Below are 13,313 nucleotides of genomic sequence, written 5' to 3'. Positions count from 1 at the left end.
TTTGAATTAAATTGATCCCAAGGAAACCCTAGACCCTTGACAAATGGAGTGTGCCTGTGATGTATTCCAATACACTCGACCTCTGTGCTGTGCTTTATTTAAAAACTTTATCATAGAATTCATAGGTACTTCATTCGTAATCTACCGATTACGGTAGGTTGACGTGTCTTTGTACTATAAGACAACATGTCACAAAGCAACAGGTAGATATAATATATCACAAAGAATAACTGGCATAAGTGCATAACGCATCATGTGTCATCTGTACTAATCTGTAGTATTAAAGCATCATCTGTAGTGTTCTCTAGGACTTGCCACCTGTTTATTTCATCACTAACATGAACTACTCATGTAGTATTTAAGTAGTTTGTAGTATTCGCCTCATGGCATGGCGTGATGCAAAACTTGAAACTCGCATCGTTTGAAAACCATGTGGACTTTCAGGGTCAAAGAGTCATATGTATAATTTTGTAATTTCTATTATGACTCGTTTGCAGTGGTGTGTCGTGAGGTTTTCAAAAGGGGAAGCTATAAACCCATATTAAACAGAATGCCGTATTGTCTGGCTGGGGGACTTTAAACAGGGACTCGGCCAGCTTAGTCTGACTGGGAGACTTTAAACAGGAAGTAGGTACCAGCCTGAATTTCCCTTGCTAAAGAAATAGCCAAGGTTGAGTGCGAAGGGCATCCACTCGTAAAATTTGTAGCCAAAATCAAATGTCAGACCAAAGCAATCACCCTAATTAGGGCTGATTGAGAGGCTGACGAAAAAGGCCGACCCCGTCTGTACACGGGAAAAGGCGAAGGAAAAGAAGAAGACCGATCTGCTGGTGGTTTCCATACCGCTGTGAAGCACCGCTTCCCTATGCAAACCACACCACTGACTCAATTGTAGAGATTATAGTCAATTTCCTAATAGTATTACTTCCAACTACAGACATGTGGTACTAATATACCGGTATTCAGAGAACTATGAGTCTCGTGATCTCAACCCTGGACCGACAGATGATTCAGAGTCTTCAGGATTGGGCGCGGAAACAGCCTCACCTTCCACCCATTTTAGGTGAGACACTAAGAGAGGGCAGGAAAAATAAGAAGGAGAGATGGTCTGGCTGGGGGACCTTAAACAGGGAGTAGACCAGCCTGAAATTTCCCTTGCTTAAGAATTAGCAAAGGTTGAGTGCGAAGGGCATCCACTCGTAAAATTTTATAACTAAAACCAAATGTCAGCCCAAAAGCAATCACCCTAGTTAGGACTGATTGAGAGGCTGACGAAAAACGCCGACCCCGTCTGTACACGGGAAAAGGCGAAGAAGAAGTCCGATTATTTCAACCTCTATCCCTGTTTCTATTCTCACAGATAATCAAATGGTGATATTCCTCGTGATTTGCGGCAACAGCATTGAGAGAGCCAAGAAACTAATTGACGTTCACTTCACCATGAAAACTCTCTACACAGATCTGTTCAGTGGACGAGATCTACTATCGCGACCCCTTCAGGACGCCATGGACACTGTGTAAGTTCCGCCACTGATTTTCATTAAAAAAAAAAGTTTGATACATGCGACTGTAATAATGGAGGTCATGGAATTTTATCCTCAATTATTTGAAAATTTGACCATTATAATAATGGAGCTCTAAGGGTTAGGTGGAGGTCCAGTGTGGAGGAGGCCAAGCCAAGGCTAACATCGGGCTGTAGTGCCATTTGGTAAGGTAAGAGTTAGGTGGTAGAGAATGCCTCTGGCGTTAACCTCGCCTAGTGGTTGCTATCCAGTCAAGAGTCTATTATTATTCTTATGATGGATCACTCCAAATACTCCAAAAGATCACCAAGAAATAAGTGTGCATCAAGCTTAACCCTTTCTATCGTTCTTTCCCATTCCAGTCACATAACGGCTCTCAAAGGTCTAGACTACTCGGGACGTCGCGTCAACTTTACCTCCCTCAAAATGCCGGACACAGGACTTTACCATGGGCCGACCGTGGTTAAACTCATCTACATGTTTGAAGACATTAACAACTTTCTGCGGGGTAGCCACGCTGCCGGCACCACCGTAGTTATGGACGCCACCGGGTTTGGTGTCAGTCATTTGAGCACCTTGTCCCTATCTTTTTTGAAGCAGAGCAGCCAGTATTTCACGGTAAGACAACGCACCCAACAGACCACAAGTAGATACCGTGAACTTGGTCGTTTCAGCGAAAACTTTAATTCCCCGTAATCAAATGCTTTTTCAATGTCAGAATCTTTTCTTTTTTGTTGACAACCCTGAAGGATCTCTGCCGCAAAACCTCATCCAAATCAAATTGCCAGTATTTCACGGTAAGACAACGCACCCAACAGACCACAAGTAGATACCGTGAACTTGGTCGTTTCAGCGAAAACTTTAATTCCCCATAATCAAATGCTTTTTCAATGTCAGAATCTTTTCTTTTTTGTTGACAACCCTGAAGGATCTCTGCCGCAAAACCTCAGCCAAATCAAATCTTGAGTCTCAAATCCTTTGTTTTTTTTTTCAAGCCAAATCCTTTGTTTTTCCAAGTCAAATCCTTTTCATTTCAAGCCAAATCCTTTGTTTTTCAAGTCTAATCCTTTTCATTTCAAGCCAAATCCTTTGTTTTTTCAAGTCAAATCTTTTGTTTTTTCAAGTCAAATCCTTTGATCCTTTGTTTTTTTTTTCAAGCCAAATCCTTTGTTTTTCCAAGTCAAATCCTTTTCATTTCAAGCCAAATCCTTTGTTTTTCAAGTCAAATCCTTTTCATTTCAAGCCAAATCCTTTGTTTTCCAAGTCAAATCCTTTGTTTTTTCAAGTCAAATCCTTTGTTTTTTTCAGCACGGCGCATCGGTGCTCGTCAGTGAGATCATCGTGGTCAACGCCAACTCGGTGGCCGAAAAATTAGTCATGCTAGTACGGCCGTTCATTCCGGCCGAAATCTACAACCGAATCCACATCCTGCCGAAAGAAAAACACGACAAGCTCTTCGACTATATTCCGCGAGAGGTCGTCCCGAGCGATTTGGGCGGGGAAGGTAGGTTACTATTCCAATATCATTCCATTGGTTGGGTGGAAGAGCTCACTGTGTGAGAATCCTGCCATAAAGCCTTAAAAAAAATATCAAAACATATAAGCGTATCCAACCATTTAGAAAAATTTTCATTGTCATATTAATACCCTATGTTTATAGGCAGGTTGATATACCTACTGAACTATTTCTTCGTCTTCTTCTTTTACTCCACCTTTTCCCAATTCTATTTGGGGTCGGCGTTTCCATCTTGTATTCTACTCCTCCATTTCCGTCTATCCAATGCTTCCTCTTTTCTCCATCCCTTCTCTCTAAGGTCCTCCTCCACTTTATCTCTCCACCTCATTTTCGGTTCACCCCTTCTCCTTTTACCCCCTATACCTAAACTCTCTATTTATACATACCTACCTATTCAATTATCGATAATATTCCTCCTACTGCTATGTAACCCACGTATGTAGGTACCTAGGATAAAATTGATGTCAAATAAAACATTGCCCCACCTATTACAATTACAGGTCAAAGTAACTTATGTACCTATGATAAAATGGATGTCAAATAAAACATTTCCCATTTATTCCTCCTACAATTCCAGGTCAAAGCATTGCCGAGCTGACGAAGGAAACCTACCAGACCATGCTGGACAATAGGGAGTTCTTCCAGGCAGAGGAAAAGCTGCAGCGGGTGAAAGAATCGCTGAGACCGGCCGGGAATGGGAACAAAATCGGGGAAATGTCAGGGTCGTTCAAGAAGCTGGATTTGGATTGAGGCGATGCGACCGGGATTTTACAGAAACTACAAGGGGTACAGTGACAAATAAAAGTTGCAGCGGGTGAAAGAATCACTGAGACCGGCCGGGAATGGGAACAAAATCGGGGAAATGTCCTGGTCGTTCAAGAAGCTGGATTTGGATTGAGGCGATGCGACCGTGAATCGATGTTGTAGAGGTAGTGTGGACTGTTTCAATGGACATCCGCTGGCTTTCGCCTCTATCCCCCATCTACATACTACAAGGGGTACAGTGACAAATAAAAGTTGCAGCGGGTGAAAGAATCACTGAGACCGGCCGGGAATGGGAACAAAATCGGGGAAATGACAGGGTCGTTCAAGAAGCTGGATTTGGATTAGAATGACGCGACCGGGACTTTAACAGAACTGACGAAGGAAACCTACCAGACCATGCTGGACAATAGGGAGTTCTTCCAGGCGGAAGAGAAGTTGCAGCGGGTGAAAGAATCACTGAGACCGGCCGGGAATGGGAACAAAATCGGGGAAATGTCCTGGTCGTTCAAGAAGCTGGATTTGGATTGAGGCGATGCGACCGTGAATCGATGTTGTAGAGGTAGTGTGGACTGTTTCAATGGACATCCGCTGGCTTTCGCCTCTATCCCCCATCTACATATCCCTAACCTAAGGCGGTCTCTTCCTGATCCCTTGTGTGCTGCGTCCATTTTAGTTTAGGACTATTGCACTGTATTTCCTAGTCTAAAAACCCACTGTATTTTCTGCTTTGAAATTTCTGTAATTTTCTCCATATTAATTTCCCACATTCCTGGTAAGTACCATGTACATTGTAAAAATTAATGACCTTATTCAAATTTCGCACAGATGATGTTACGAGTTGTTATAGTTTGTATTCCTGTTTTCCTGTAAATACATAGATATCTATTTTTGACATTGATTTTCTTGTTTACACGAAGATTCTGGCAAGTTGTACTTTATTTCTTTTCATAATTTGGCCTCTTTTCCGTCACCTATTTCCTGTTTATTCATTACTTTACCAAAGGATTATTATCATCAATCAATCAATCAATCCATAATCGTTCCATCATTAATTTCATTTTATTTCACTTTTATTTCCAGCTATGGACGATTTTATTATACCATAATATTATAACACAAAACTCACCACTCCTGTCAAATTAAACTCATTAAAATTCGGTAGCTTCTGGTTGAATACAAATAAAAGAGACATAAATTTATAGCAGGCAGTATGCAAGACGCTTAGTATGACCTTACAATATCTACGTATTAACGCCTAGAATTAATACGAAGACATTGTAAGCTTATGGTAAGGTCTGACAGTGAATTTTGTGGTTGGGTGGAAGACCTGTCGTTGGGTGGAAGAGCTCCTTTTGGAGAATCCTACCACATTAAATAAAGCCTCGAAAAAAAAAAAAAAAATGTTCATAAAATACCTAGTGTGATAAGCACAAGCAAAAGGAATTAGTATGACCTTACAATATCTACGTATTAACGCCTAGAATTAATACGAAGACATTGTAAGCTTATGGTAAGGTCTGACAGTGAATTTTTGTTCATAAAATAGTGTGCTAAGCACAAGCAAAAGGAAAGCAAAGGAGTAGACTTATAAGCAAAAGCAAAGTAGTGAGTAGTGGGTACTTATCATCATATTTATGAACAAAATAAAAGTGTCTCTCAAGCTGCACTGAAGCATAAATTTCAAACATCTGATTGGCCAAATCGTTTCAGTCTGACTTGAGAACGAGAATTTTTTGTTCATAAAATGATGTATTAAGCACAAGCAAAGGAGTGGGTGAGTTATAAGCAAAAGCAAAGTATTGGGTGACTTACCGGTGTCATCAGGTGAAGCAAAAGCAAAGGAGTAGATGACTTATAAGCAAAGGAGTGGGTGACTTATAAGCAAAAGCAAAGTGTTGGGTGACTTACCGGTATCCGGATCGAGTACTTTGCTTGGTAGTTTGGACAGGACCTCCAGGGCCAGAGCAGGACAGCCCGCCTTGAAGTGAGCGTGCGCCGTGGTGAAGTAGAGTTGACGTTCCAGGGGGGTGATGGAGTCCTCGACCAGGAGCTATGGAGAGAAATAAACTCCAATTACCATTTTATTTTATTTCAATTCACCTTCATTCCTTACCGTTATATGTTTTTAGATACTTCATTGTTTCAAATCCGACTCAAGTTTCGCCTGCTTTGTAGGCTTTATCAAGGAAATTAGGAAGTCAAGGACAAAAAAGTAAAAATAGAATGTCTAATATAAACCTAACCAATAATCGCCATTTATTTTTAATTTAAAAAGATGACTGTTTCACCACCGTTTTTATTTCGTAGCGATGAAACACAACTGCTACATTAGAATCGTGTGGTCTGTGTCGTAGCATGCCCATCCCGTAGTATGTCTCTCATTAGATGGACGAAAAGACACAATACTTCCCATTTAGCTGATGGATCAACACGAGAACACCAGAAAGTAACCCGTAGAAATATTTACAATCGAAATACGAGTGCAAATTTTTGTTGATGGTAGGGATCGAACCCGGGACCTTCTACATGTCGAGCAAGTGCGTTACCAAGGGGCTAATCGTGTCTGTGGCTCAAGACCAAATAGACAAATAGGTACATATAAAATAATAGGCATGAACAAAAGGGCTGTCCCCCAAATTTCCATTACAAGTAAAAAAAAAATCTGGTGTGAACATCACACGACTTTCTATTACATTAGCAGAATACGTAGGTATTCGAACCCGCAACTTCTCAACTGTAAGTCGGACAGTTCTAAAAGTTTCACCATTCGATTCGGCGTGAAAAATCACATGGGATCAACTATTCACATGCTTACTTGTTAATGGTTCACAAATAAAAGAGAAATTTGTTGACACAGGGGAGTTTTTTCGAAGTTCGAAGCAACATTGACTTTGGTTGATATCTGGATGGGTGACTGTCCGATTTTTACCAAATTGTTACAGTCGCGTTCTTGGACCATACCGGGATAGCATACCAAATTTCTTTTCTCTACGACAAACCGTTCTTGAGATATTTTTCCACGAAATGAGGGTTAAGCAACAATTAGTTTGGTTAATATCTGGATGGGTGATTATCCGATTTTTGCCAAATTGTTACAGTCGCGTCCTTGGACCATATCGGGATAGCATACCAAATTTCATTTCTCTACTACAAACCGTTCTTGAGATATTTTGTTCACAACCTTTTCAACATTTTCCACGAAATGAGGGTTTAGTAACAATTACTTTGGTTAATATCTGGATGGGTGACTGTCCGATTTTTACCAAATTGTTACAGTCGCGTTCTTGGACCATACCGGGATAGCATACCAAATTTCATCGCTTTACGACAAACCGTTCTTGAGATATTTTGTTCACAACTTTCTACTTTTTCCCATTTAAACCTGTAGTACGTACGTACGTACGTACGTACGTTACGTACGTACGTACGTTACGTACGTACGTACGTTACGTACGTACGTACGTTACGTACGTACGTACGTTACGTACGTACGTACGTTACGTACGTACGTACGTTACGTACGTACGTACGTTACGTACGTACGTACGTTACGTACGTACGTACGTTACGTACGTACGTACGTTACGTACGTACGTACGTTACGTACGTACGTACGTTACGTACGTACGTACGTTACGTACGTACGTACGTTACGTACGTACGTACGTTACGTACGTACGTAACGTACAGACCATGGGCTAAAAACCACTTTTTTGGAATCAGGGGACCCCAAAACGGATATTTCCACCCATTTCCCGATTTTGAAAATTTGGACCGATTGCAATACTTTCATTACTAGTATAGCTCCGCTATTCTGTAGTAATAGAAAGTAAAAAAATGCGCTGTCCGAGATTCGAACCCACGACCTCTCACCTGTCTATCCGAGGCCTTGTTGTCGGTGCTAGTAGCATAGCTGAATCCATACAGCACAACAGTGTGTTTCTTGTCCATATGAGTGGAAGCTAGGTGTTGCCTAACTAACAGCGGATGAGTGCGTAGGTAGACGTAGAAATTAAACACGTTTGGGTTGGTAGAACCTGGAAATAGAATAGAATAGGATTCAATAGAATAGAATAGAATACACCTCGTTTATCCTGTTAGAATAGGACTTAAAAGTCCCTTTAATCTGGCAGTCTAAACAAGGTCTTATAAAGAGCCAACCTAGTTAGCTTGGAGGGTAGCGCGTCTGGATTTCATCCTAAACAGATAAGGTTCGTACTCGGAACGGCTGACACCCGGCAAAGTCTTTTGGCGATATTTTCACAACACAGTGGTTTTTAGATGGGATTTCATTACTTTTTGTGGCTATTTACACCATATGCACGAATTTACCTTCCTGTTTGTCTTCATCTGAAATCCTGTTAGAATAGGACTTAAAAGTCCCTTTAATCTGGCAGTCTAAACAAGGTCTTATAAAGAGCCAACCTAGTTAGCTTGGAGGGTGGCGCGTCTGGATTTCATCCTAAACAGTTAAGGTTCGTACTCGGAACGGCTGACACCCGGCAAAGTCTTTTGGCGATATTTTCACAACACAGTGGTTTTTAAATGGGATTTCATTACTTTTTGTGGCTATTTACACCATATGCACCAATTTACCTTCCTGTTTGTCTTCATCCGAGTACATGGGATGCATGGAGCCCACATTATTCTGCACCAGGGTGTTCAGACTCCCGGCAAAGTCCTTCAGGATCCACAAGGTCATCGACCTCAGGAACGGGTCGGGATGTGCGGCCGCCAAGTTCTGGTTGTCGCCGTTCTGATCACAGCCCAGGATTTCCTCGTAGAGGAGACGCTTCAGATTGGGAGGCGTCTGATCTAGACCGGCTAAACAAGAAAAGACGGGCATTGTTTATTAATGTTTCATTAAATCATTACTATTGTTTCATGTTTATTAATGTTTCATACCCTAGTCAAGTGAAGACAAAGTATTCCAATTCATTCTTCAATTCTCCTGTAATGTTTCAATGTTTATTGTAATCAATTGTTCTCAATACTTTTTTGCTGGCAAATGTGGTCTTGTTTACACTCGTAAATACTTTATTTTGCCTTGAATAAAAATCATACAATAGCAAAGGCTCGAACCCCAAGCCCTTCGTAGCATGCCCATCCCGGCATCCCGTAGTATGTTCATCAGATGGGCGATAAAAGACACAATACTTTCCATTTGAGTGCTGAGTCAACACGAGAACACCAGAAAGTAAACAGTAGAAAAAAATATTTGTCAGTGAAAAACGAGTACAAATTTTGGTCAATGGTGGGATTCGAACCCGGGACCTTAAGAGCGAAGGTCAACCCTTTTTCACCTACCTTCTCCTTCGTACAGTCTAGCGATGACCATGGCCAGCTGGATATCTTCCAGTTTGTTCAGAATCACCTCAATAGCGTCCCGTAGCGCGCCGGCCAGCAGGAAAAATGCCGCGGCGTGCTCGAAGCGCTGCTTGCCGAGGAGCGCGAACGCGTTCTTGAGCGCGGCCTTGCGCCAGCGGTCCTCCGCAAAATTGTTGGCAAAAAACGCCGTCATGCGCTCGTCACGTTTTGATCTGAAATTGCGGCACAAGGAAGCAATGATTAATTCAATGAACACAAAAAGCGCAGTATTCTTTCGAAACTCAGATGTAACGAGACCGCAAACGTCCAAAAGTTCGAAGCGCCGCCCGGACAATTTTAACACAAAAGTTTCATGGTTTTTCGGCATTTTCAACACCAACAATACCTAAGTAAAGTTTGCTATCTTATGCCGGGTCGACACTTTAGCAACATGCAACACGAATGTTGCATTACACACTAAAATTCGCACGTGTCGACGTGTTCGCACGCACGCTCCGAGAACGTTGCCGCAATATTCGCTAGGATCCGAGAGGTTATAGATTTTTTGGCCTCATTTTTACTGACAGTTAGCTAGGCTGGTTAGGGGTTACCCGGTGTGCTCCCAGGTTTTATAGTCCCCCTGTTAGACGCTGGTCTACAGGCTTATAGTCCTCCTTACCTATACAAGCCCCAGACCAGGCTCTTCTTCTTCATCGCTATATAGAACAAGGCAGCGTCCAGCGGGTCCTCATTTGCCTGGAACGCCGCCTTGGCCACCTTCTCTATGCATGTCTTCAGAAGTGTATGGTTTCTCAGCCACCACCCCACTCCGAGTTCCTTCAGTACGGACCACTTGGGCTGGCCCTTGCTGTAGGACGGAATGAGGTTGAGCAGTTCTTCCTCGCTTTCCGAGTGGAACGCCCAGACGAGGTTGTTGGTAGCGATGCCTGAAAAGGAATCGGAAAATATGTTCAGGCAGTAGAAAACGATTTAAGAACTTTTTTGACCTCGATACTAAATTAAGGTCCTTGTGCTTTTGTACTTCTTCAATAAATTAATCCGATGGTCAAGGTTAAACCTAAATCCTTGACAAACAGATCATGTGTTCCTATCCACTTAGAGTGGGGTTACAAAATCAGAATTGACATCAATCTAGGATTGAAACTATACTTAATGCCCAGTTCAATCCAGAGTTGAAGTCAACTCCGACTTCGTAAAACGTGGTCTTAGTCTAATGGTCAAGACGCTCGCCTGGCAATCAGAAGAGTGTGGGTTCAATCCCAGCCAAGGTATGGAATTTTATCCTGGTACATTAACCTACCATGGCTCTTGAGTAACAACATTTTTTTTTACACGCTTATTTCACTTCATGTCTCAGTATGTATGGGTCAAATCTTGCAAGTAACTTTTGAGCCACTTTTACTGGTCTGATTAAATTGGAACTTGGTATACTAATGTGTTTTTATTTATTGATATTGGGACAATCTACCAAAAACAGTGAAGATTTAAGTAATGTATTACCTTGTTTCTGGAACTGAGCTCGCTGGGCTAAGGGCAGACATCGGAGTAGATACGTGTAGTGTTTCATAGCTAGTAGAAACCGAAGTCCACAATCATCCAACGAATCAGTCGACATTTCACCATCAGGAACCCCTACAACACACAAAATAAGAGATCTAAAGGCTGCTTCGTTGTCCTTCACAGCCCGAATTAAATCATGAATCTTTGTGGTAAAGCAGAGAACTTTTACACAACTGAAGTGGATATCACAGCAATACAAAGTGCCTCCTTGACTATTTATTTTCACCTACTCGTATCATCAAGTTACACTGGTAATGCCGCCACTGGTCGCTACTCGATTAAATTAGCTACTCGCTTATCCCCACGAGGCTGAGTGTACCCCGAACTCCAAACATAGAGCCGAAAAAAACTTCCACCCCTCCGGGACTTGGGACCTCCGGCCTGCAAGCCTAGAGTGATACCCACTCTAGGTACAAAGGTATTCTTTAACCATGATCGAATAAACTACGGGCTAAAAAATTCCCGGAGGGACGGGCCCAGCTTGTTTTTTTTTTTTTTGTATTAGAACGGTAGTTAAAAATTGAATTTTCTACCTTTCACTGTTATTTTTTCGGAGTTTTGACCTCAGATTTGGACTTTTCACAACTTTTTAAGTATGAATCGACCTTATATTAATAATTTTTACCCAATTGCAACCGCTCCATTGCACTTACAGACATGACGATAACTCGTACTCGTCATATCACCAGTACTAGTTATCGACACCCACCTGATCTCGTCCACAAAGCTAGGGGCAGCTAGGGAAGACGCCTTGCGCAGTATAGGACGGTTGGTGCTCTGGGATTCTTTCATGGCTTTCATGTTGGCCTGGGCCAGATCGCTGGAGACGGGCGTAAACAGCATCACCTTGCTAGAGACGGCGACTGTTAGGATGTGCGAGCCGTCTTCTTTGGATACCCAGTCTAATTGAACCTGGGGAGGAGATGGTGGTGTTAAATTGAGTGAGCGGAGAGAGTTCGCTGGAGACGGGCGTAAACAGCATCACCTTGCTAGAGACGGCGACTGTTAGGATGTGCGAGCCGTCTTCTTTGGATACCCAGTCTAGTTGAACCTGGGGAGGAGATGGTGGTGTTAAATTGAGTGAGCGGAGAGAGATCTAAGTGTTTTGTTGGATTTCACCATCTTTTTTCCAGCCTTTAGAAGGTCTGTTAAGCTAACAGCTAGCCTGTTAGTTTCCATTTGATTCGTATAGGCTTACAAGGTTGTTAGACTAACAGGCTGTTGGGGCTAAAAAGGTTGATGAAACCCACCCTTAAATTGACCATTTTTAAGTGCTTTTTTTAGTACCTAATCTATCTTCGACAAGCATTATTCTAGATAGAAAAATATGTAAGTACCTCACCCTCCTGTCACTCTATGAGACATACCTGTCTTGAAATGATGCAGAGATTCCAGGAAAAAAAAAAATATTAGATTCAAACCGTGGAGTCGCATTCCAGGATTTCCAAAAAAGATTATTTTCTCATAAGCTCGGGCTAGTTTTCCCATTAGTAAAATGTACAACAGACTTACCAGGTGTTTTTGAGTGAGAGGACATGTGTTTCCATGATCTATGATGGATTTACGAAGCGATTGGAGTGTACTGAAACTGGGAACTGCTAGTAAACCTGGAACAAATTCGATCATTATTTATTACCGCGAGTTGTCTTTGGGTCAAATCTTGTAACTAATTTTTGATCCACTTTTACAGGGCTGAGTGATTTGAAACACGTTACTTTTACCTGCCTCGGTGGTGTAGTGGTCAAGGCGCTCGCTTGGTAAACAGGAGGGTATGTACCTATAGTTATACTTCTATACCTGCCTCGGTGGTGTAGTGGTCAAGGCGCTCGCCTGGTAAACAGGAGGGCGTGGTTCCCAGCCGAGGTATGGAATTTTATCCTCAATATAATTTGAGAATTTGACCACAATAATAGTAGTAGCCTACTGCTGGGGTAAAGGGACTTTTCAGTCCTATGCGAGCAGTATAAGCACTAAGCACTATTATTATTACTTTTATGTGTTTTGAGGACTAGAAAAAAAAGCCACAGTATAACTGCGAAAGTTTTTAGTGACGGGGGTATTACCCTCCATTTGACGACTAGCTACCCGACTCCTCCCACCAACCTCACCCAGCTTGAATAACGCCCGGAAAAACCAGCATCACGCGATCACCCATAAGGTCACCCGTCCGGATACTAACCACGCTCAACATTGCTCAACTTCAGTGATCCTTTAAAGAACTATAGTCTACTCCTGATTTTTCAAACTTTCGATAATGTAAATGCAGTTTCTTTGTGTTATTATGTCACAACTTTGGTGCTCACTGCAGCGTTGTAGGATTTTTTCCAATATCTCAATAAGCCTAACATCCAATGTTTACCTACCATGCTGGCACCGGTCGCTATGCGCATTTGTATGTCGTAGCTACTCATTTTCCTCACGAGGCTGAGTGGGCCCCGCAACATCCAGTCACGGAGTCAATCATTTGCTTGATACAAATTTCTTGACCCCGCCGGGAATCGAACCCGGGTCTCCCGCGTGCAAGGCGAGTGCAGTGACCACTACGCCATGGGAGCTGACGTTGGCGCCCATCGGTAGCTGACCAAACTTCGATAATATAATTCATACCTTTCGAAAGTTCG

At 42.3% G+C, this 13,313-nt stretch overlaps 2 protein-coding genes across 4 annotated transcripts in view; one reads left to right on the top strand and one right to left on the bottom strand.

Moving 5' to 3' along the window:
- The first annotated feature begins 990 nt into the window (after positions 1 to 990).
- On the top strand, positions 991 to 4,722 carry LOC103513329. Of its 3 annotated transcripts, none has more exons than XM_008478170.3 (6): positions 991 to 1,063; positions 1,361 to 1,517; positions 1,886 to 2,141; positions 2,832 to 3,027; positions 3,617 to 3,628; positions 4,172 to 4,722. In XM_008478170.3, exons 1-6 carry the CDS (start codon positions 1,006 to 1,008, stop codon positions 4,330 to 4,332), a joined length of 840 nt encoding a protein of 279 aa, XP_008476392.1. In that variant the 5' UTR covers positions 991 to 1,005; the 3' UTR covers positions 4,333 to 4,722. The 3 variants fall into 3 exon arrangements, with proteins under 3 accessions (XP_008476392.1, XP_008476386.1, XP_026682439.1); XM_008478164.3 differs by having other exon boundaries at positions 3,617 to 3,642; positions 4,186 to 4,722; XM_026826638.1 differs by lacking the exon at positions 4,172 to 4,722 and adding an exon at positions 4,038 to 4,164 and having other exon boundaries at positions 3,617 to 3,825.
- A 602-nt stretch (positions 4,723 to 5,324) lies between these two features.
- Positions 5,325 to 13,313, bottom strand: part of LOC103513612 (dmX-like protein 1) — a 29,559-nt gene continuing 21,570 nt past the window's right edge. The window contains 8 exon segments of the mRNA XM_026826439.1: positions 5,325 to 5,854; positions 7,678 to 7,841; positions 8,401 to 8,628; positions 9,112 to 9,344; positions 9,791 to 10,058; positions 10,633 to 10,764; positions 11,346 to 11,604; positions 12,205 to 12,299. Coding sequence (XP_026682240.1) covers positions 5,657 to 5,854; positions 7,678 to 7,841; positions 8,401 to 8,628; positions 9,112 to 9,344; positions 9,791 to 10,058; positions 10,633 to 10,764; positions 11,346 to 11,604; positions 12,205 to 12,299 — 1,577 coding nt within the window. The 3' untranslated portion in view covers positions 5,325 to 5,656.

This window comes from Diaphorina citri, unplaced genomic scaffold (genome assembly GCF_000475195.1).
Source record: "Diaphorina citri unplaced genomic scaffold, Diaci psyllid genome assembly version 1.1 scaffold40, whole genome shotgun sequence".
Taxonomy (NCBI): Eukaryota; Metazoa; Arthropoda; class Insecta; order Hemiptera; family Psyllidae; genus Diaphorina; species Diaphorina citri.
Note: the sequence above shows the minus strand (reverse complement) of the source record. Positions and strands in the feature narration are given on the sequence as shown.